The sequence below is a fragment of the Natrix helvetica genome (genome assembly GCF_964273705.1).
Source record: "Natrix helvetica genome assembly, chromosome: 3".
Taxonomy (NCBI): domain Eukaryota; kingdom Metazoa; phylum Chordata; class Lepidosauria; order Squamata; family Natricidae; genus Natrix; species Natrix helvetica.
Window position 1 is genome coordinate 58,711,709 of NC_138549.1, and position 22,503 is coordinate 58,734,211.

The window sequence follows — 22,503 nt, forward strand, 5'->3', positions numbered from 1 at the left end:
TGATAAACTCTCCTTTTTTCAAAAGGATTTCTCGGGCCACCCCTGCTGACTCGGAGTTTGGTCAAACCCCTCCCTTGCAATTCAGAGTTTTATGTTTATTCCAACAGTCACACACCTTTCAACGTGATTCTTTCTGGCTGATCTTCTCACGAATAATCAGAAATGCAAATTGAATCTCCACAATCACTTGGAAGGCAAGCCTCTAGTAGGAATTTCCCTCATCTCATACACGCACACACAAGGCAACACTCCCCTCCTCCCCCCAAAAGAAAAAAAAATTCTCTACTCACCTTGCAGAGTACAATCTTCCCTACTATCTAATTCAAGCTCTTTGGCATTCAGGTCCTGATAGAATCAGGATCTGCTGGTGTCCGGCCAAGCCCATGTCACCAATCCAAACTCACTGGGAGCAGTCTTTGACATCATCTGTGGCCCATGCCAGTTTCTCCAGTCCACCATGTTGAAGGCCTGCTGAACTTCAAAGGAGTTCAGCTCTATGGGAAGCCAGATGTGGTTACCTTGAAGGAAAACAGAGCCTTCAAGTTCCATCACGTTGGGCGCCAAATATAAGGTTTGAGAATACATTGAGACCCATAGAAGTTTGAGAACACATCCAAGACACAATGAGCCAAACATGAGACTTGAATAACAATCAGCATTTAATCTTTGATCAAAGTTTAAATACATGATGGTCAGTTGTTCCCAACATACCCCAAGGATCTCATTTTATACAGTTAAGAGACATCATAGAATAACATCCCGGCTTTACAATACTCCTCACTAGCCTTATTAGTATTATCTCTTTCTTCTGTTCCCAGGATTCGCCATTTGGCCCCCTGTTGTGAAGGGCACAGATCAAAGATTAGATACGTTCTCAGGCAGAAGGGGGAAATATCAAAGGTGTCAGTTTTACAGCTCTTTACAGCTTCATTCTGGATAAGTACTATGCCCATAGATTGCAGATTGATAAGAGTTCAAATGGCAAGGATCACACATTTTGACATTTGCCAGATATTCTACAGACCCTAATAACAGTGCCACAGGAAGTCAGTTGCAGGGAACAAAAAGCACTTACAGCATGCAAGCATATATGTTACAAATACAAGGCATAATATATGTGTGTTACAGAAAACAAATATTTCTACTAATCAAGAAGTTTGTATCCTTATTACTGTTCCCCTTCACTGGGATATAAACCATCTGATCATAGAGATTTGAACTTGTCCAAAACAGTTGGTGTTCCTTGCCTATTTTGGCATGCATTCCTATTCTTTTTTTATGGTACTGCTTTTGAAAGGTTGGACTATTTTTTCCTTTTGTATAAAGACAAATGCAGAGAAGGAATTAAGTAGTTCTGCTTTCTCCCTACTGCCCGTCACTTACTTGCCATCTTCTCTCATTAGTTGACTGGCCATTTCTTTGACTTTCTTCTTATTCTTTAATTATTAAATAAACTTTTATTTTTATCATTTGTTGCAAGTCTTAGTTCATTCTGAGCCTTTGCTATCCTGATTCCATCCTTGCAGATCTGAGCTATTTGCTGGTATTCTGTTCTAGTTATATGCCTCTCTTTCTATATTTTATACTTGTCCTTCTTGGCCATCAGTTTGTCAGAGAGCTCTTTGTGCATGCTGGTTTCATCTGTGTCTCTTGTTTTTCTTTCTCTGTGATATTCTTTTTCTTTGAGCCTTTATTATCTCATTTTTTTTAGAGTTTCCCAACTATCCTGAATTGTTTTTTCCCCTTTAGCATTTTCCTCCATGGAATCCTTCCTATTGTCTCTCAGTTTATTGAAGTCAGCTCTTTTAAAATCTAAAACACTAGTCTTATTTTATTCAGTTATTTGGGCCTGCATTATGGTGAATTCTAGTTTGACATGGTCCCCCAAAGTTCCTACAACTTCCACTTCCTCAATCATTTCATTGCTATTACTAAAAATTAAGTCTAGTATAGCCAGTGACGTGCGGTGAGCTTTACGGCTGGTGAGGCTGGTGACGTCATCAGCGTGAGCCGCAGTCCCCTTCATGTTGACTCTGGAAGGAGGGGAATGGGACCACGTCAGCCTCCCTCCTGCGCATGTCCCATTCCCCGCCTTCCTAAGTCAACATGAAGGGGACCACGGAGCGCGCTGTCTTAGGAAGGTGGGGAATGGAACCTGCGCAGGAGGGAGGCTGGAGGGATCGCAGAGGAGGGATCGTGCAGTGTGAGCCGCGGGACAGCGGCTCACGCTCCACGATCCCCTTCATGTTGACTCAGGAGTCAGGAAGGAGGGGAATTCCCCTCCTTCCTGACTCCTGAGTCAACATGAAGGGGACCGCGGAGCGCGCTCCACGGGACCACAGCTCACACTGCATGATCCCTCCTCCGTGATCCCTCCAGCCTCCCTCCTGCGCACGTCCCATTCCCCGCCTTCCTAAGTCAACATGAAGGGGACCATGGAGCATGCTCCGAGGGACCGCGGCTCACGCTCCGCGGTCCCCTTCATGTTGACTTAGGAAGGCAGGGAATGGGACGTGCGCAGGAGGGAGGCTGAGGCTAGAGGAGCCTCCTGCACACATGGTCCCATTCCCCTCCTTCCTGACTCCTGAGTCAACATGAAGCGGACCATGGAGCGCTCCCATTCCCGACCACATGTGCAGAAGGCTCCTCAGTGCCTTTTCCCTTTTCCCTTTTTTAAAAATTTTCATGATGCGGCTCTGCCTCCCCTGCCTCCCCTGACCTCACGTCCCTGAGTATAGCTGACCCTCTAGTTTCCTCCTCCATCTTTTTGGTAATAAAGTTGTCAGCTAGGCAGGTCAGGGACCTGTTTATTCTCTCACTTGCTGCAATTTGTCCCCCAATTGATGTCAGGGTAGTTAAAATCCCCCATTACTACAATGGTGTGTTTCCTGCACAGCTCAGCTAACTGATTTGCAAAAAGTTCATCTATTTATTCTTTGGGTCACCTGTAGTACATAGTTATAACAATCCTATTTCTTTTTCCTCTAACATTGACACAAATACTTTCAAGAAGGCTTTCATTGTATATTTCAGTAGAGGTGTAATAATTCTGTACATACAATGCAACTCCTCCTCTCTTTTGTTGGGTTTGTTTCTTTTGAACAAATTATATCCTTCTAGTAATATGTTCCAATCTTGGTTTCCATCCCACCAAGTTTCAGTAATGCAATGATATCATACCTGCCATTGTATAGTAGGACTTTAAGTTTTCCCTGTTTGTTCCTCATACTTTGAGCATTACTGTAGAAGCATTTGAGCCTTTCATGACTAAACCTGCATTTGTTTTCTCCATCTCCTGTTTTATACTTGAGTACCTCGTCCTTCTCCATACTTCCTTCTTTGTTGTCTGATTTGTTGTCTTGGGATTTATGCTTGGGTGTTGTCCTAAAAATTGGCCTTTCTCCTCCTCTAGTTTTAATTTAAAGCCCTTTGAATCAAGCCAAATGTTCTCCAAATACATTCTTCCCAATCCTTATGAAGTATAATCCATCTCTTGCCATAGGCCCTATCTGCAGATAATGTAAACCATGGTCCAGAAATCCAAAGTTCTGTCACTGGTACCATCCTTTAAGCTGTAAGATAAGTTAACTCCTAATAAATATACACACACACAAACACACGTTCTGTTGCAGTTCAACACAAAAACAATATTCTCAGGAAGAAAAGTTGGAATGAGGGGCTAAAGTATTAAAAGGCAAGCTATTTTACTTGATATGTTTTCTTAGATTTTAAAATATAATTATTTTGCTTTAGATTTTAAATTAAAGAAATTTATCATTGGAGAAATGGCACTGGTATTTGGAGAAATGGCATTGGCTTACATTGGAGAAATGGCATTGGCTTACATATTGTGATTGCATTCCCCCCCCCCATTTACATACTGAAATATTGTAGTCACCAGGAATTCCATTAGATTTCAAGGATATTGTATATGTAGCAGCTTTGTCAAATTTGTTTTCCTCCCTCAACTAACTTCTGATAGAAAAATACAATTGCTTTCTTCCTAAAAGCTGCAAGTTTAATACCTGGATCAGGTATTCCTGCATTCTATAATTGCTTTTAAAATATGTAGATGGGCTGAACTAACTAAGAAAATCAGGCTGCTGCAACAAGGGTTTTAAGTTCTGAAAATGTCACTAGCAATGAGACACTTAGAACATCACCCATGAAAGGTAACACTCAGTGTTTCATTATAGATGGGTTTTAGCTATCTATTTGGCCTCTTTATACAAAACCTGTACTTATAAGAACAATATCAGTTCATATTGATAAGTATCCCAAACTATCAATAGTAAGTGAGAAATGGACACTTTCATATTGCTGCCTTCTTTTCTTAAAGAATGCGTTAAGATGTTTCTCAAAATCAGAATATTTGGACTCCCAGAGCAAGAAATGTCATCATCCAATCACATAAAGAAACAACTTGGTCTCAGTACATATACAATATCTTAATTCTATTTCTGACAGCTTTTCTGCTAATTTTTTGAGATCACAGATATGAAAGCAAGCTGAGACGTTTTCCTTTATTGTTGAGCACAACAGGATCTGTTTGATGTGGCAGAGTTTCCTATCAATAAGTGTGAAATGTGTCACCAAACCACAAACCTTCTTGCTTCCCTTGTTGCTGCACAGTCTATGATTTCATTTCTCAAAGTTATGAGGCATATTTTCTATAAAGGGAATTACAGCACTCCCAATGGCTGATTAAAACATCTCCTCAGAGCCAGCACTGTGATACCAAGAGGTTTTTATGTGACAAATTGCTTAGAGGGCTTTGGTCTTAAGACTTTCCCACTGAAATGAAGGAACAAAATAAATTTTGATGGTGATTGTGCAATTAGCAATGGTGTGAACATAGTTGTCAAATGGTGCGAAAAGTTTGTAAAATCATGTAAAATGGCTACAGATGAATCTTTTAATCCATATCAAATCTGAAGCAAGAGGAGATGGAATCATAGCTCCCACTTTCTCCTAACAGTGGCTGGATGCAAATTGGCCCATTGTGCTTGCAATTTAAGGAACCATTCAGGCAATTGGTAATTGTGTGACTGGAATCAGGCCTAGCAGATTCTAAGGTCTACTTCAGAGATTGTGTGTGAGGATGATAGCAAAGGAAAGAATGTGTGAGGAGATAAGGGCAGCTGTCTGCTATTCCTTCTTCATCCTTCCCAGGATATTCTTCTCTATTAAAAGACAGAACTGGGCAGGCTAAATGGCTGTCTATTCTCCACTAGTGGAATTTGGTTTTCTTTTGTCAATATTGATGGAAGATGGAAACAGTTCCATCAGTTCATCTATATAAAACTAGTGAGGGAGAACTTTGTCTATTGTTTGTAGAAATAAAATGCTTTGGTTTGGTCTTGATCTGGTTTGAAAAGGTAAAATGAAATAAAAGAATACTAGTTCACACTGTAGAAGTGAGATACCTTTTGTTGATGTTTCTCAATAAAATTGCCTGCTAATAATATCATCTACATACTAAAACTCTCATTGTTGTGATCTTTAATTGGATGAAACAGTACATCCCAAGGCAACAATTTTTGAGAACAAGGTCTCTCAAATAGGCTAACTTACAGAATGTCTTCCTCATGAATCTGGTACCTGGCTCCAAGGGAATGAAATTTAGGGGAAATGTGGTTTTTTCAGTGCTACTTGTTACTGCTACATTGCTGGGCTGCTGCAATAATCTTTATTTTCAAATTTTTGTTTGTTTGTTTTGTTTTTATTGGATTTATATGCCGCCCTTCTCCCAAAGGACCCAGGGCAGCGTACAACATTAAAAAACACACATCCCAAAAGTTAAAAAGAAATTAAATACATATCCAAAAAAACCAAACCGAATTTATAGGACAATACATTTAAAAATGAGTTAAAATTAACAGTCCAGGCCAGCTTGCTGGAAAAGCCAACTTTTTAGGGCACGTCGGAAGGACCAGAGGTCAGGGATTATGCGAAGCTCCGGGGGCAGCTCATTCCAGAGGGAAGGCACTCTCACAGAGAAGGCTCTCCCCCTGGGGGTCACCAGCGGGTGATAGTTTCCTAGACCGTCTTGTAATCCCTTGCTTCCTGCACCCCAGCAGCAGCCATTTACCTGTTTGTTGGAAAGGGAAGAAACCCCCCACATGATCTTCCCAGTCCATGCCACACCTATCAGGCTCCCATAATCTTTACCAATTTCCTGACCTGCACAGTACTGCAGGTAAGGGCACCATCCCTTACGTGCAAGGCACTTTTTGCACATTCCCAAGCACCTCCAGGCAAATTTCCTAACCCACACCACCTCTATGCATCTGTTCTGACCCAGCCTTCACAAGTAGTGATAAGACATTTACTTGCGAGTAAAACAAACCCCTTTTTATAACAGGGCAGTAACAGCTTTGTAGTCACAGGGATAAATAAAAAATCAAATGTAATTAGTCCCAACAAACCTGGGTTTATCCAAGAAATCCACATTGCTTGCTGTATACTAGAAGCAAACAGTTGTCTGTGTCAATTGGCCACTCCCAAACCCCTCCTATTTATTTCCCAGCCAGGGAGGGGCTGACTATTGTCTGCGTCTGCCCCCCCTCCCAACCAGCTTATACTGCTTTCCTTTGCTCTCTTCTCTTTTCCTCTCTGGTCATACGCGCATCTAGAATGGGCCCCATCTGTTCCTCACCCTCACTCAGCTCAGGCCCCAAAGACAGCTGCCTCTCCACCTGGGCGAGGACATAAGGCCCTGCCTCTGCCTCTGATGATGTTTCCTTATCAGAGCCTTTTCCAAAAAAAACATTTTTATTAAACAGTTTTTAAAAAATAATTTTTGTTTACAATTTTCTTCTGTATAACACTTCCACATTGGTATATATCCATTGTGTATGCATTTCTCCCCCCTTATTTCAATTTCTCTTCATCTATACATACTGTTTGATACTAATATATACATTCCGTAAATTACAATCCTTCATTGTGTATCATTTCCATCTATACATGTTTATTCATCTCTACATATACATTGCTAATTTCTAACTTCTGCTTCTTTCCTTAAGCTTTACACCTGTCCTCTAACCATTCGTACCACTCGTTCCATACCGTATAATATTCTGTTTCCTCCTTATCTTTTATTTCTTTTGTGAGTCTGTCCATTTCTGCACACTCTAAAACTTTACTTATCACATTTTCCTCTGTTGGTATGTTATTATTGTTCTTCCAGTTTTGTGCATATATTATTCTCGCTGCCATTATGATGTGTACAATTAAATATTGTATTTTTAAATTATATTTCCTTGTAGGTATTTCCAATAAAAATAATTCCAATTTCCTGTCTATTTGCTGTGTAGTTATTTCCTCAAGCCATTTTCTTATTCTATTCCAATATTGTTTAGCTTTTGGGCATAACCACTACATGTGGTAATATGTTCCCTGATTTTGTCTACATTTCTAACAGTCTGGTGATGTGTTCGGGTACATTTTAGCTGGTCTCGCTGGTGGAAGGAGCCATCTATAGAACTTTTTATAAATATTTTCCTTGTAGGCTACTGCCATTGTAAATTTATAATTTTCATTCTTATCAGAGCCTTCTAAAGGCTCTGAAGCTAGCCCATGCTCTCCTTCCATCTTGCCTGATTCTGCAGCTATCACTGCTGTCAGCCAATGGGCCACAACAGCATCATCCCTGACTGGGGTGGCAACTTTCCCCCCCACTCATAGTCATTCTATTTCTATTTAGGTAAGGAAATGTTTCTAAAACAATGACCCATTGTGGCATAGGTTGTTTTGCATAATTCAATTCAATTCAGAATAGAGTTGGATTTTACCTTGGAGATCTTCTAGTTCAACCCCACTGCTTAAGCAGATGACCCTGTAACCGTGATGGTGAACCTATGGGATGCATGCCAGATGTGGCACACAAAACCCTCTCTGTGGGCACAGACACAGCTCCAATTGCCTTTCTCTATTGCGTTTCATTCATTCAAATCCAACTTCTTGCGAAAGAAAAAGATCTCACAAAGTTGGAATTGATTGAATGAACTTTTTCACTTGCATGCTTCACAATGGTGGAGACGGGGTCCCTTCCTCCTAAAGCCCATTACAGCACAGAACCACAAGGTGACCCTGTGTCAGCTCAGCAAAAAAAGCAGTTTCTTTTCCTCCAGAGCTGCCTGTGTTAGGATGCCCCGCCTTCCCGCCAGACAGCTGAGCATGGGCATATTGCTCCTGGGCTTGGCAGCCTTCAGATGTCATTCCCACCACCCAGCACCTGTTCAGGGGTTCCTTCTCCCCCCCATGGGTGGGGAGAGAGAGAGAGAAACAGAGAGAGGGAGGTGGGAAAGAGAGAGAGAAAAAGAATGAGAGGGAGAGAGGGAGGAAAAGAGAAATGATATTACAAAAGTTTTTCTATTTTATTGTTACTAAATGTAATGTTTCAAAAGTAGAAAAGGAGTCTTTTGAGGGCTGAATGCCAAGCAGCATGCATGCGCAGAACATGAAAAAATGACTAAAAAAGAAGCTGGCGATGGCAGTGGCGACGGGGGAACCAGTTCGGCAACCTATTCCCAATTTCCACTACTGGCTTACCCAAACTGGTGCGAACTGGCAGCAACCCACCTCTGCCTCCCAGCCAGTACCACAGCAGCAACAGGGAAGGTGCACGCCCTGCCTGCTTTGTTCTTGCTGGCCAGAGGTGGGGCTTTACATTGCCACCTCTGAGCCAGAACACCACGTTTGTTTGCTTGCTGGTTGCCTCCGAGGAGAGAGCTGCGCTCAGACTGCCTGGCCCTCACCGTGGGGTGAGAGAGGGAGAGGGAAGGAGGGGTCTCCCCAACAGGATCCAGGTTGGAGTCACCTTATTTTGTGTGGATGTCTAACACTTGGCTTTGCCTGCCAGCCTCCACTCCCCCTCCACAGCCCAACTGGTTGGATTCACATGACATGTGAAGCTGGACAGGAGAGCACAGATAGATGGATGGATGGATGGATGGATGGATGGATGGATGGATAGATGACAGATGATACACAGAGAGATAAAGAGAGAGAGAGGGAAAGAGAGAAAGAAAAACAGAGAGAGGCAGAGAGGGAGGGAAAGAGAAATGATATTACAAAAGTTTTTCTTTTTTATTGTTACTAAATGTAAAATCAAGGTGATGCGGTGGCCCAGTGGCTAAGATGCTGAGCTTGTCGATCAGAAAGGTCAGCAGTTTGGTGGTTCGAATCGCTAGCACCATGTAACTGAGTGAGCTCCCATTACTTGTCCCAGCTTCTGCCAACCTAGCAGTTCGAAAGCATATAAAAATGCAAGTAGAAAATCCTGCTATCATGTCACCCCTTTTTTTCTCTAAGTCTAGAGAAAAACCATACCCAAATTCTGAAACTGTTCTTTATCTGTTTTAGTCTTCAGGCCTTTAATCATCTTAGTTGCTCTTCTCTGCATTTTTTCCAAAGTCTCAACATCTTTTTTGTAATTTGGTGACCAAAACTAGATGCAGTATTCCAGCTGTGGTCTTACTAAGGTTTTATAAAGTGGTACTAATACTTCACATGATTTTGATTCTATGCTTTTGGTTATATAATCAAGGATTGTATTAGACTTTGAAAATTGAAAAATATTTAAACATTGGGGAAAAAATCTAAAATTGAAAAAAGAAATTTGAAAGTTGAAAAAAAGTTTTTAAAATTGAAAAAAGAATTTAAAAATTAAAGAAATGAAAATTTAAAAAAACATTTTTTAAAAAAAAGTTCAGAGATTTTAAAAATTTACAAAAGTTCTTGATCCTTTATGAAGTGATATGCATTTGTTTTTTCTGGAAATTAAAGTAATGCTATTTTAGGAAGTGAGTTCTAGCCAACTTGTTTTTCTATTGCTCACATTCCAATTGGCGGAAAAATGACTACTCTTAAACACAAGCAAAAAGATCATTAAACGTATGACCTATGTGCTTATACAGTGTCCAGAGATGGAAAAGAGTTCACATACAGACTGGATACACTTAATTTCACGTGATGCAAGTTGAAAGTGCTCTTTGTAGTCTTCTCCAAGTGGGTCATTTTAGCTAGCTTTGATAACAGGAAATCCTTTTGTAGCCTAATTCTTAAGTTTTTAAAATTTGCATTATGTCAGTTTGCCACATCAAAAGATGCCACATCAGAAAATAATTTAGAACTGTTCAATCTGGGAGGGACTTACCCCACTTTCAGTAATATTTCTAGCTAATACTTCTCCTAATACACACATGATCAAAATCTGCAGTTCAGACATTAGATGCTGTTTTAAAACCACCTTAGAGTAAAGGAGGGAATCTTGCTAGGGCTTTTTTGAGAAAGATGGTTAAGCTGGATTTCCTTTTGCTATATAGCTTAATCTATATTAAGCTGTCTATATGGCAAGAGCTGCAGTGGTGCAGTGGTTAGAATGCAGTACTGTAGGCTACTTCTGCTGATTGCAATTTGGCAGTTCGAATCTCACCAGGTTTAAGGTTTTCTCAGCCTTTCATCCTTCCGAGGTTGATAAAATCAGGACTCAGATTGTTCGGGGCAGTATGCTGACTCTGTAAACTGCTTAGAGAGGGCTGTAAAAGCACTGTGAAGTGGTATATAATTCTACATGCTATTACTATATACAGTAAAAATGGATGACAATTTTACAAGAGAAGACTTTTGAGAGAAGAATTTTGCAAGTGGAGCCTGCTTTTATTAAGAAATGAAGCTCAGGTTTTCTGCCCTGAAAACTAGAGCAGTGGAAAACAGTGTAAAGCCATGGCCTCAAACTGGCCTTCATGCTGCCCTTCAAAGAAATCCACATCCCAGAAATGGATAAATGGACATATTTCACATTTAGTCATTCAAGAACCAAGGCTTAATTGCCCCTTTCCCATTTCAAAATGCACCTGGTCAAACATTGGGCAGAGTTTGTGATATGAAATTGGCATTATCTGAATAAAAGGGAATGTTTAATCCTTCACCTGCAGCTGCTAGACTATTGAAATCCAAGCGAACTACCATAATAATATTTATATGCCAAAGTCTTAACAGAACCATTAATCCCTTAGTAATTAAAGCAAATTTACATATACTTAGAAACATGGGAATTTACATGTACAGATGTATGGCAATTCAATGTATGTTCAATGTTCTTTGCCACTGAATTGTAAAGCACTTCCTCTTATATTCTATTAACATAGCAGTCTGAACTGCTCCAACTATGTTGTGTGTGTTAGTGGTTTTTAAGAGGGAGCTAATGCTTCTCTATTTTCTGGACCTATGTTCCTATATACACAAATGGGAGCAAGCAGTTGTCTGTCTAATTCTCCTTGGTGGATATAGAAGCAAAGACAAAGATATGTCTGAATAGCTTTTGAAAGTAAGGCCACCAGATCTGGACTGCAAGATATACAAAAAAATCTTAAGTTTTTCCTATTACTTAGTGGTCACCTGATTTCTTTCTGTTCTAGGCTTGTAGCCCTAACTGAGAGATCTGTGGGAAGAAAAGAAAGTGCATAGGAGCTTGGTAGAGTGGCTGTTGCACCAAGGAGGTAGGCTGAATGCAGGGTGATTTAAAAGGTCTTGCTCTTTTAAACTACCATTCGTTGTCTATTGCAAACCTTATGCACAGAATCTTTTAAAGCACCAGGTTAATGCTTGTCAGAGGTAGGGGAGAGGGAAGGTTAAAAGCTGACACAAATATTGAGAATATAATTATAATTTTTAAAGTTGTGTTAGTATTGGGATTGTGAGTCCTCAAAAAATCTGGAAGTCAACAAATCTTTCTTTCCCTTCAAGAAATTAAATACAATATATTTTCACATCAAAAATGATGCATGAGAAAGTAAGCAGCATAAAAAATAACATTAGAAAAGAATAGTTGCTGAATTGTAACTGATTCAGGGTGCAAATGACAAAAAAAATTCTTTCATTTTACAACTTAGCTTTTACAATCCATGCAAAACTTCCTATGTCAGTCTTGGACAGTATTTGGAGTTGAAGATTTCCTGTTGGTCTTGCCAATCAGTATATGGCCTTGAAGCAATCCAGCAGGAGGGGAAAAATCATATTTTATTTAAAGCGATACAAATGGGAAGTCCATAGTAGTTCCAGTTCAGCTGTTCCACATGCTGCTCAGAAGACCCCTATGAATAGCTTGATGAAAGTGCTACTGACTATTTTTTTAAAGCATATATAAGCCAAAAAAGGTTTTTGACTCTTCAGAATGTACAAATGTAGGCTCAGAGACACTCACATATACACTGTCCTGCCTGGAAAGATTGAATAAGGCCCCCAAATAGCTACTTTTGCCCCACATGTGCATTGTCACACAATAGTTCATTTTTCTGTTCTCCATCAGGACTTGGTTGTCAGGATAAGATGGATTTCTCTTGAAAACCATGTGGTCAAGTGGCTGGGAAGTGCAGGTATGGCCTCGGAAAAACACTTTGGAGTAAATAAAATAGAGCCCAGTTTCATCAATCACTAGACCTCTGTTCTTGTACTGGACTCCAGAGAGGAAGGCATGTCCATGGGTAGTCTCCCATTCCAGGGGATGAGATTGCTGAATTGCTTTGCCTAGAAAAACATGAAATATCATGATGAAAATGGGAGTGATTTCATGCAATCAGTAGCATTTGCTCTGAGACTCCATTCTCCTATCAGCCTAGGTGCCAAAATATTTGCATGTTTCTTCCTTTCTTCAGGTCAAATGAATCTTGTAATTCCAGCCAATTGGCTGGAATTTCACAGTTACTCCCAAGTGGATCCTTCTCCTGGCTGCTTTGTTTCTTGTTTCAGATGTCTCCACACACTTTGGTTATTATGCTTAACTCTTGTTATAAGCATATTAGCTGCACCTCACAGGATCCACAGAAACTTGCTGCAGCATTTTAACTGACCTCAGTTGAAATGCTGCAAATAGCAATCCACTGCATACTAGGTTATTGCCATGCCATGATTCCTTAGACCATGAGTGTCAAACTTGCCCCATCATGTGACATTTCATGACATTTCCCCATTTGTGAGTGGGGGTGGCCTGTGGCTGTCAATGTAGTACCCCTGCGCTTAGACAATATTCAGAAAGGAATCCTTTTGCTTACCCATATTTGGTAGAATCTTCATATGTAGAATAGGTCACTTATTGCAACATTCAGCTGACCCCAGTACAGGCCATTTGTGGGATGGGAACAGGATGAGGAGGAAAATATGGTGTTAACACTCTGAAATTGCCTTTTTTCAATAGAGTACAAAGACTGATCTTCTGCATGGGGAGTAAAGTGTCTGTATAGTTTCGATAGCATTTTAGCACTAGCAATAGCACTTAGACTTATATACCTCTTTACAGCCCTCTCTAAGCAGTTTACAGAATCAGCATATTGCCCCCAACAATCTGTGTCCTCATTTTACCCACCTCGGAAGGATGGAAGGCTGAGTCAACCTTAAGCCTAGTGAGATTCGAACTGCCAAATTGCAGGCAGCTGACAGTCAGCAGAAGTAGCCTGCAGTACTGCATTCTAACAACTGCACTACCATTAAACCTTGTCCTTTCTTTCTAGGACAACTTGTTGCAAGCTTTTTAAAAAGGACGTGGAATGTTAAAAGGCAACAAAAATAGTTTGTCCTTCTATTGGTTGGAATGGGTCATCTTATTTATAAACTAGTACTACCCCATGTGCAAGTTAACCTTGTCAAATGCTATCTGTAATAGGAAGAATAGAATACAGAATAATAGAGTTGAAAGGGACCCTGGAGGTCTTTTAATCCAATTCCCTGCTCGACCAGGAGACCCTAACTATTCTGGACAAATGACTGTCCGATCTCTTTTTAAAAACCTCTGGTGATGAACCAACCATAAGTTCTGGAAGCAAGCCATTCCAATGATTAATTGTTCTCACTGTCAGGAAATTTCTCTTTAATGCTAGGTTGGATCACTGCTGTCCTGCCCTCAGATGTTTGGAAAATAGAGAATAGAGTATGTTCTCTATGTAAAGGTAAAGGTTCCCTTGTCAGTTGTACCTGATTTTAGGGTACGGTGCTCATATCCGTTTTTTGGCCAGGAGAGCCAGCATCGTCTGAAGACATTTTCTGTGGTCATATGGCCAGCAAGGCTATATGCTAAGGGTACATGGAATTCTGTTACCTTCCCACTGAAGTGGTATCTATTAATCTACTTGCATTTCCATGTTTTCAAAGTACTAGGTGGGTAGGAGCTGGGACAAGTAATGGGAGCTCATCCTGTTGTATGGAAGCTGAGATCTCGAACCTGGGATTTCAGCTCTCCAGCTGACAATCTCAGAGTCTTTTACCACTGAGTCATTGCACCCCTGATCTCTATGACAGCCCTTCAAGTAATGAATAACAGAATAACAGAGTTGGCAGGGACATTAGAGGTCTTCTAGTCCAATCCCTGCTGAAGCTGTCCAGTCTCTTCTTAAAAATGTCTAGTGATAGAACATCTACAACTTCTGAAGGTAACCCATTCCACTGGTTAATTGTTCTCACTGTTAGGAAATTTCTCCTAGGTTGCTTCCCTTCTTGATTAGTTTCCATCCACTGCTTCTTGTGTTGCCTTCTGGTACTTTGGAAAACAGGCTGACCCCCTCTTTTTTGTAGCAGCCTCTCAAATACTGGAAGACTGTTTCATGTCACCCCAGTCCTTCTCTTTATCAGACTGGACATGCTTAGTTCCCGCAACCACTCATCATTCAGTTTAACCTCTAGTCGCCCAATTATCATTATTGCTCTTCTCTGTATTATTTCTAGAGTCTCAAATTTGTTTTTGTATTGTGACCAGAACTGGATGCAGTATTCCAAGTGTGGTCAAGATAAAAATGTTAGGCAACATCCTGCTCCTCTGAGGTGGAAGCTTCTCACTTTCCTTGGCAAACATGCGGAAGATCTTTGGGTGCAGATTTAAAAAGCCCATACTTTTGTCAAATCTGTTTCCAATAAAACTACTCCAGGTTTGGAATTGCTCCTTGGTGAATAATATTATGTTAAAAATGGAAAATGACAATGTTTATGCTGTATAATGTTGAAAGGCCTTTGCCTGTTGAGCTTTGCTGACCTGATGACAAAGCTAACAGTTTGACAACAAGCCAAGGGCAAGGTTTCAAACCAACAAACGGAACAAAGCCCTTTGGGGGTACGTTGGGGAAACAGGGGAAGATAATTAGATACATCAACAATATGTGTTTTTGATGCCTACCTGTTAAATGTGCACTCCTCTTGACTTTCTTTTCTGCTGTTCTGTTCAGAGCTCCTACATTGCAGCAGAAGAGAAAAAAAGTAGTTCATGGCTGTTTGGTGCCATCAGGATGGTGGTTCAGAATATGAATAGAGGAAAAGTAGAAACCTCAAGATGCAACCTAATTGTATTCTGTCTCATCACAAAGGAGTCTCCTAAAGAAGTCAAAACTCAATTTCCCAAAGAAGCAGCACTGATTGCCTCAAATAACTTGATATACTGTATAAGGAAATCTGGACTGGTGTAGACTAGAAAATGTTATGCATTCCAGTAAAATTAAATTGGCATGTTCTGCCAAAACCAACTTCATAACAGCACAAACGGCAGTGAAATTTACTAACAAGTCATCCTCTAGTTATGAAAATGTGTACATTTATATTTTTAAGGTATCATATCATATCATATCATATCTACTTAGAGAAGGTTGCATTACCTTAGAAAATGACAAATAAACATGATTTTTAAAAAAGTCATCCCAGACTTTCAGATTCATATCTGAAAATCTGTGATATTAGTATGGATGCTTTTTACAGAAACCTGGTCCAGATGGATGAGTAACAAAGGATTTCATTTAGAAGAAAAGAAACATTTTTTTTCAAAGAAAATGCTGCAAATGTTAATTGTTGCCTAGGCCAAAAGAAATGAAGGATTATGTACCAAGACTTTAAGTTGTTTTATATAAATTCAGAGTAGTATTTTTTATCTTTACTTATCTAGGTGACTTATCTGATCAGGAAAAGGTGAGCCAGACACAGTAATCATTTAGAAGGATTTTAGATGTATTAAGGAGCATGGAGCAGGAGCCATTCTCATGAGGATAACAGTATCCAATATGGCAGAAAGAGACTGTGCGGTTTAAGAGCAGTTGCTATCAAGGACAAATGCAGCAGGAGTCAAGAACATCAACAATGTAATAAAATTGCTATAGATACTAAATGAGTGAGTGAGTGAATTAATGAATAAAAATATTATCTTTTTAAAAAGCATGATGGATATAACAGAGCAACTGAAACCTTCCCCTTTTAAATATGCAAAAGTTATAGAAAGGGGTGGGGCTTTGATTACCTCTGCCATTTTAATGATTCCCTCCACAGATGTCCCTGATTCTTATTGCTGAGTTTGTGGGACTAAGAGTGGGATTTTATGTTAAAAATGGCTCTGAAAATTAGGCAACAGGTAGTCTTTGTTTCCACTTCATGCAAACAAAGGAGTTTGCATGAAGTGGAAAAGCCCTGTTCTGTAGTGTAGTATTTTATAAAACTGTTCCTTAAAGTCTTTGGACTTGCCTTATTGTTTTATTCTCCATTTTGCCTACACTCCAAGCCTGCATCAGTTATTTATTTCCTTGCCAGGACTCATTATTTCCTTGAAATAATGGATTGATAATAACATGTGCAAAGCTATGGAGTGAAATTCAGGTATAATATTACCAGGAAACACAATCTTTGAATAGGAAACACAGGACTAGGAGTTCTCACCTTTCAGCATATCAGGAGATGGAGGGACACAGCCAGAGCTGGAAAACTGTGAAAGTAAGAAACATACAGGTATATTTGGAAAGAAAAACCACCCTACAAACTTTATATACCTAGGTAAGCTACTATAACTTCCAGACCCATTCTCCCAACTTGAAAAGATATCTTATGTATTTTCCCCCTAGTTGAAATTGAGATGTTACCTCTTGAAGTTCCTTTTGTAGGTGGAAGATCTGAAACATTGCCAGCCCGATCCCCATGATGGCAAGTAGAATCAGCAAAAATACCACCAGGAAACAAAGACGTGTGCCATCTCTGTGATTCTGTCTATGCCTTTTCCTCTCTGGCACAGGCAATGGTAAGCAAATGTCCTGATGTGCCACAATTCCACTGGAATGGTACAGTCCCATTTGAGGAGCACAGTCTGAGCTGTTATTTGTCCAGAAGATCTGGGGATAACCACAATACTGATTGTGTTGCATGACTGAAAGATGCATAAATTATGTCTCTGGATTCCTCTTTCACTGCTGCTCAGATAATTTTAGATACCATGTCATCAAAATGCTCTCTTACTGCACTGTATCTCCACTCAGCAACTGCACCCAAAGCTGAAAAAACTTGGGGTTGACTACTGAAAACCTCACACAGCTTCCGCCCACTGTTGTGATGCTAGATAATCGCATGCACAAGGAAGTGCTTTGAAGTTGCCTCAAAACCACCCTCAAGTGGTGGTATCCCGAAAATAAACTTAATATAATTTATTTAAATACCCATGGGGGTGGGGGCAAAAGAAAGCAACTTCTGGCGTTTATAAATCCCAAACAAACAAAACAACCCTTTCCAGCCCTGTTCATCTGGTCCCACCAAATTTTCATAACTCTATTTATTGTGAGCTTTCCAAGAATTATGTGGAGTAATAGAGTAAGGTGGCCAATTGTAGGGAGACGTGTAACACAAAGGACTAGAAGGAACTTTACATGCAGCTTAATTTTAACAATTCTACATATACCAAAAATTCAGTACAGTACCCAAGTCATAAGGGCAGTTGTGTGAACTATTTAACTGAATTACTTTTGTTCATAGATTTTGGATGATAATCAAAAGGAAATTAGATGTTAACAGCCTGCCACAACATTCTTCATGGAAACTTGAATGAGTAAGTGAGCAAGACACATGGGCGCCCAGGGCTCTGATGATATGTGATGACAGAATAGTTCCTGGGTCCTGGGGCAGTATCACCTTGACTGTTAGCTGCATAAATAACAAGCTGGTGAAGAAGACTCATTAATCTACTTTTGTGCAGTTTCAGTGGATTCATACTAACTACAAGAAGTGGTGGGTGTGTTTTGAGTTTCACTTGAGATTTCCATTGCATTAATACAATAATACAATAGTAGAGTTGGAAGGGACCTTGGAGGTCTTCTAGTCCAACCCCCTGCCTAGGCAGGAAACCCTATACCGTTCCAGACAAATGGCTATCCAACATCTTCTTAAAGACTTCTAGTGTTGGGGCATTCACAACTTCTGGAGGCAAGCTGTTCCACTGATTAATTGTTCTCACTGTCAGGAAGTTTCTCCTCAATTCTAAGTTGCTTCTCTCCTTGATTAGTTTCCACCCATTGCTTCTTGTTCTGTCCTCAGGTGCCTTGGAGAATAGCTTGACTCCCTCTTCTTTGTGGCAACCCCTGAGATATTGGAACACTGCTATCATGTCTCCCCTAGTCCTTCTTTCTCTTAAGCTAGACATAACCAGTTCCTGCAACCGTTCTTCATATGTTTTAGTCTCCAGTCCCCTAATCATCTTTGTTGCTCTTCTCTGCACTCTTTCTAGAGTCTCCACATCTTTTTTACATCGTGGCGACCAGAACTGAATGCAGTATTCCAAGTGTGGCCTTACCAAGGCATTATAAAGTGGTATTAACACTTCAAGTGATCTTGATTCTATCCCTCTGTTGATGCAGCCTAGAACTGTGTTGGCTTTTTTAGCAGCTGCTGCACACTGCTGGCTCATATTTAAATGTTTGTCCACTAGAACTCCAAGATCCCTCTCACAGTTACTACTATTGAGCACGGTACCACCTATACTGTACCTGTGCATTCCATTTTTGTTGCCTAAATGTAGAACCTTACTCTTTTCACCATTGAATTTCATTTTATTAGATAGTGCCCAATGTTCAGGTTTGTCAAGATCCTTCTGTATCTTAAGCCTATCTTCTGGAGTGTTGGCTATTCCTGCCAGCTTGGTGTCATCTGCAAATTTGATGAGTTCCCCATTTATTCCCTCATCCAAATCATTGATGAAGATGTTGAAGAGCACTGGGCCTAAAACAGAGCCTTGGGGTACTCCACTGCATACTTCCCTCCATGTAGATGCAGTTCCATTGCAGGACACATAGAAAAGTTTCCAATTCATTTTTAACAAATCCATACCACTTTTTATCCAATTTCAACCTTTCTTACAATTGCTGATAAGTAAACCAATGGCAAACGTAACCTTCTGATTCAAGTTCTTCCCTCATCTTTAGTATTGGGTCACCAGAATTGAAAGATAAAATTTTGCCATACGTCAGCCAATCTGACTTTGCCATCATTTCCTTTCTAAAAAGGCTTCCTATGGTTACACCCAAAGGGGCAACTTGATAGAGAACTTTGTTTTATATTTACTCCAAATTCTTAGTATGGCATGTCTAACAAAATGGTTATTGAAATCAACATTAACTTTATTTTTGTCATACCATAGGTATCCAAACCATAATTTATGGCCCTCTAATTCAAGTAACCGCTTGTTCTGGAGACTCAGCCATTCTTTTGCCCAGGTCAAGCAGCATGCATCAAAATGTAATTTCATATCTGATAAACCCGAAGTGCTTGGTGTCATGACTCTGCTGTAAGACATGGACTCACAGGGCACTAGGGACATACAGTTTGTCCCCCTTCCATGCCAGTCCTTCTCTCGACATCAGCTTCCCCCCATGGACCCTGAACCATGAATCCGATTGTGACTTCCTTTTTAGTTGCTGGGTCAGCTCACCACTGAGGTCCTATGCTTGCTTTCTCACCTGCTGCCTTGTGGTCACCTGTGCTGCTCATTGTATGGGGTGTGTGTGGAATAACTGCTTCTCAGTTGCTCTTGTACTGTGGCATGGGGGACAAGATGTCAGTTAAAAAGTTCTCCCTCACCAGGATATATTTCAGCTCAAAGTCATATCAATTGTGCCCACTGAACCTGTTTCAGGGAGAGCTTTTGGGGGGTCTCAGTGCCTCCAAGTTCTGATGAACACTTCAAAAGTCACTTTATACTCCTCTCAAGGAACTGGCGCCAAGTTAGTAATGTCCATCTCACAGCAAAAGCTTTCTTTTCTCACACTGCCAAGCACCTTTCAGTCTCGTTAAGTTTTCAGGAAGTGTAAGTGCATGGTTGCAGCTTACCCTTTTGGTTTTTCTGGAGGAGCACTGCCCACACAGCTACGTCATTGGCATCAACTTGGTTGATGAAGGGTTCCTCAGGGTTGGGGTGTTTTAAGACCAGCTCCTCTGCAAACAGTCTTTTCAATTCCTCAAAAGCTCCTTATCACTCCATCATCCTTTTTATTAGCTCACTCAGTTGAGGTTTTCTTCCCCTTCCTCCCATTTTTAATAATTTGGTGAATGGCAGGGTGATTTTCATGAAGGAAAGGATAAATTGCCTGTAAAAGTTTGCAAACCCCAGGAAGCTCTGCAGCTGCTTGCAGGTTCAAGGGGCTTGCCATTCTAATATGGCTTTTACTTTCCCCAGGTCCATCTCTATCAGATTGTATAGCACTCGTTGGCCAAGGTAGTCTAGGCAAGTCTTGTGGAACTCACATTTGGATAGTTTGGCATACAAGTTTGCCTCCAAGAGTTTTTTGAGGACCTGGCGCACTAATTTTATGTGCTCCTCCATTGTCTTGTGTAAATGAGGATGTCATCCAGGTACACTGTGACCTCTTTGTACAGGTGGTCATGCAGCACCTTGTTAATTAGCTGCATGAATACTATGATGAATATATCACTTCCTAATGGGCAGTTGAAGTCTGTTTTCCATTCATTGCCCTCTTTGATCCTTATCTGTGGTAAGCCTCCCTCAAATCTAGTTTTGTGAAGATCTTTCCCTTCGCGAAGTGGCCAACATGTCCTTCATTAGGGGAAGAGGGTACATGTTTTAAACACACACCCCATTTATTCCCCTAAAGTCCTCGCAGAGCCACAATGACCCATCCTTCTTAAACAGCACTGGAGCCATCACATGGGATTTGGCCAGTTGAACAAAACCCCAGGCTACATTTTTGTCAGTGTAACTCCTCGGTTCCTCCATCTCCTTTGGGGTCATAGTATACATCTTTGACTTGGGGAGTTTCGTTCCTGGCAGGATTTCAATAGCATAGTCAGTGGGTTGGGGGTGGGGGGATAGGACATCACATTCCTTCTTGCTGAACACCTCACCCATGTCTCTGTGTTCTTTAGGGATGGGCAAAGTGCCTGGCGGCTGCTCAGAAACAGTTTTCAAGTGTTCATTCTCCTCCCTTGACTCTTTGCCACTCTGTCTCTCCACCAGGTTTTCTTGTTGAGATGGGAGTGTTCCTCAGCTTCATGCATCTCTTTCCTTTTCACCACCATATGGTAGGGACCTACTTATCTAACCAGGAGAACCCTAGTATTACTGCCTCTATCATCTTCAGTGCTACCATAAATTAGATGGCTTCTTAACGTTGGCATTGTCAGCATTCCAAATATCATCCAAAATTAAATCAGAGTCCAAGGCAAAGTATTGCTCTAAGTTCCAATTTATTAAGAGAGACATGTTGGCACATCTGGGGAAACCTGAATCTGAAAGCTTCCTGGGGTTTCCCTCCCAGTTGAAAGTTCATGATCTTGCCCCCACACCCACAAGTCCATCATATGGTCCAATCTTCTACTGCCACGTTGGCAGTTCCATCCATCCAGTTCCGGTGAGGCTCAGAGGTGTAGAGAACAAAAGATGACCTTGGTTTCTAGAAAGGAATTTTTTATTTTGACAACAACATATTCCACTCCTTACTATTCCCCCTCCCATTTCCCCACTAATGAAACAGCATAGTAAAATAAGTGCGTGGCAGGCCAAAAATCCTAAAAGGAACCGGCTGCAGGCCTGACAGGCATATCTCTAGCTGCATGGATTCTGTCAGGTGTGCTCCTGGGAAGCTTAAACACAGGGTGCAGGCTGAGTCTATGAGTGCCCTTATCTCTCACCTGGCTCCCAAATTTGGCACTATGATCTTCACTGGGATTGAAAAGAGCCTGATGGCTCTACTTACCATCAGGTTGTTCTCCCCTTCATCCTCACTCTTGTAGACAGTCAGCTGCTGGTTGTCCTCGGTCAGGGTTCCTCTTGCTGCTAGGGAAGAGATCTCTACAACCTGGTGTGCCACATTTGACTTGTCTCACCCCTTCTGCTGTGGCTTCTTTGGCTTGGTGGGAACCCTTACCACTGGCTGGTGAGTGGGTGTCAGGCACTCAGCCATCCTATGGCCCTGTTGGCCACACTGGAAGACAGGATGGCCTTGAGTTTGGAGTGGCTGGGGAGGTAGCTGCCTGGCAGATGCTGACCTCCGTCCCAGTAGGCATCTTTCTTGGTTCCTCTTCAATTTGGTTCCAGGGGCACTATGCTTCTTGTGTTCTCTTATGTTGAGATCCACCACCATCGCCATCTGGTAACAGTCATGGAACTGGTTGGGTATTCCTGGGACAGGCAGGTATGGAATAGCTCTTGATTCAAGCCATCTCTGAAGTAGTAAACCAGTAGCTCAACGAACCACTTCTAGCATC

The 22,503-nt window shown here is 41.0% G+C and overlaps 1 protein-coding gene across 1 annotated transcript; it reads right to left on the bottom strand.

Moving 5' to 3' along the window:
- Positions 1-10,626: 10,626 nt before the first annotated feature.
- FASLG (Fas ligand) lies at positions 10,627-17,258 on the bottom strand. The gene is made up of 4 exons (XM_081945979.1): positions 16,884-17,258; positions 16,684-16,729; positions 15,167-15,220; positions 10,627-12,534 (listed from the first exon to the last, which is right to left on the bottom strand). Exons 1-4 carry the CDS (start codon positions 17,175-17,177, stop codon positions 12,140-12,142), a joined length of 789 nt encoding a protein of 262 aa, XP_081802105.1. The 5' UTR covers positions 17,178-17,258; the 3' UTR covers positions 10,627-12,139.
- Positions 17,259-22,503: the final 5,245 nt, after the last annotated feature.

What these genes read in the sequence shown, in the direction of transcription:
- FASLG (XM_081945979.1), bottom strand. Translation starts at nt 17,177, where the DNA reads ATGCATCTTTCAGTCATGCAACACAATCAGTATTGTGGTTATCCCCAG. An exon ending in ATCTCCTGATATGCTGAAAG is followed by an intron (nt 15,221 to 16,683) that starts GTGAGAACTCCT and finishes GCTGCAATGTAG; the next exon opens with GAGCTCTGAACAGAACAGCA. An exon ending in GAGGAGTGCACATTTAACAG is followed by an intron (nt 12,535 to 15,166) that starts GTAGGCATCAAA and finishes ATGTTTTTCTAG; the next exon opens with GCAAAGCAATTCAGCAATCT.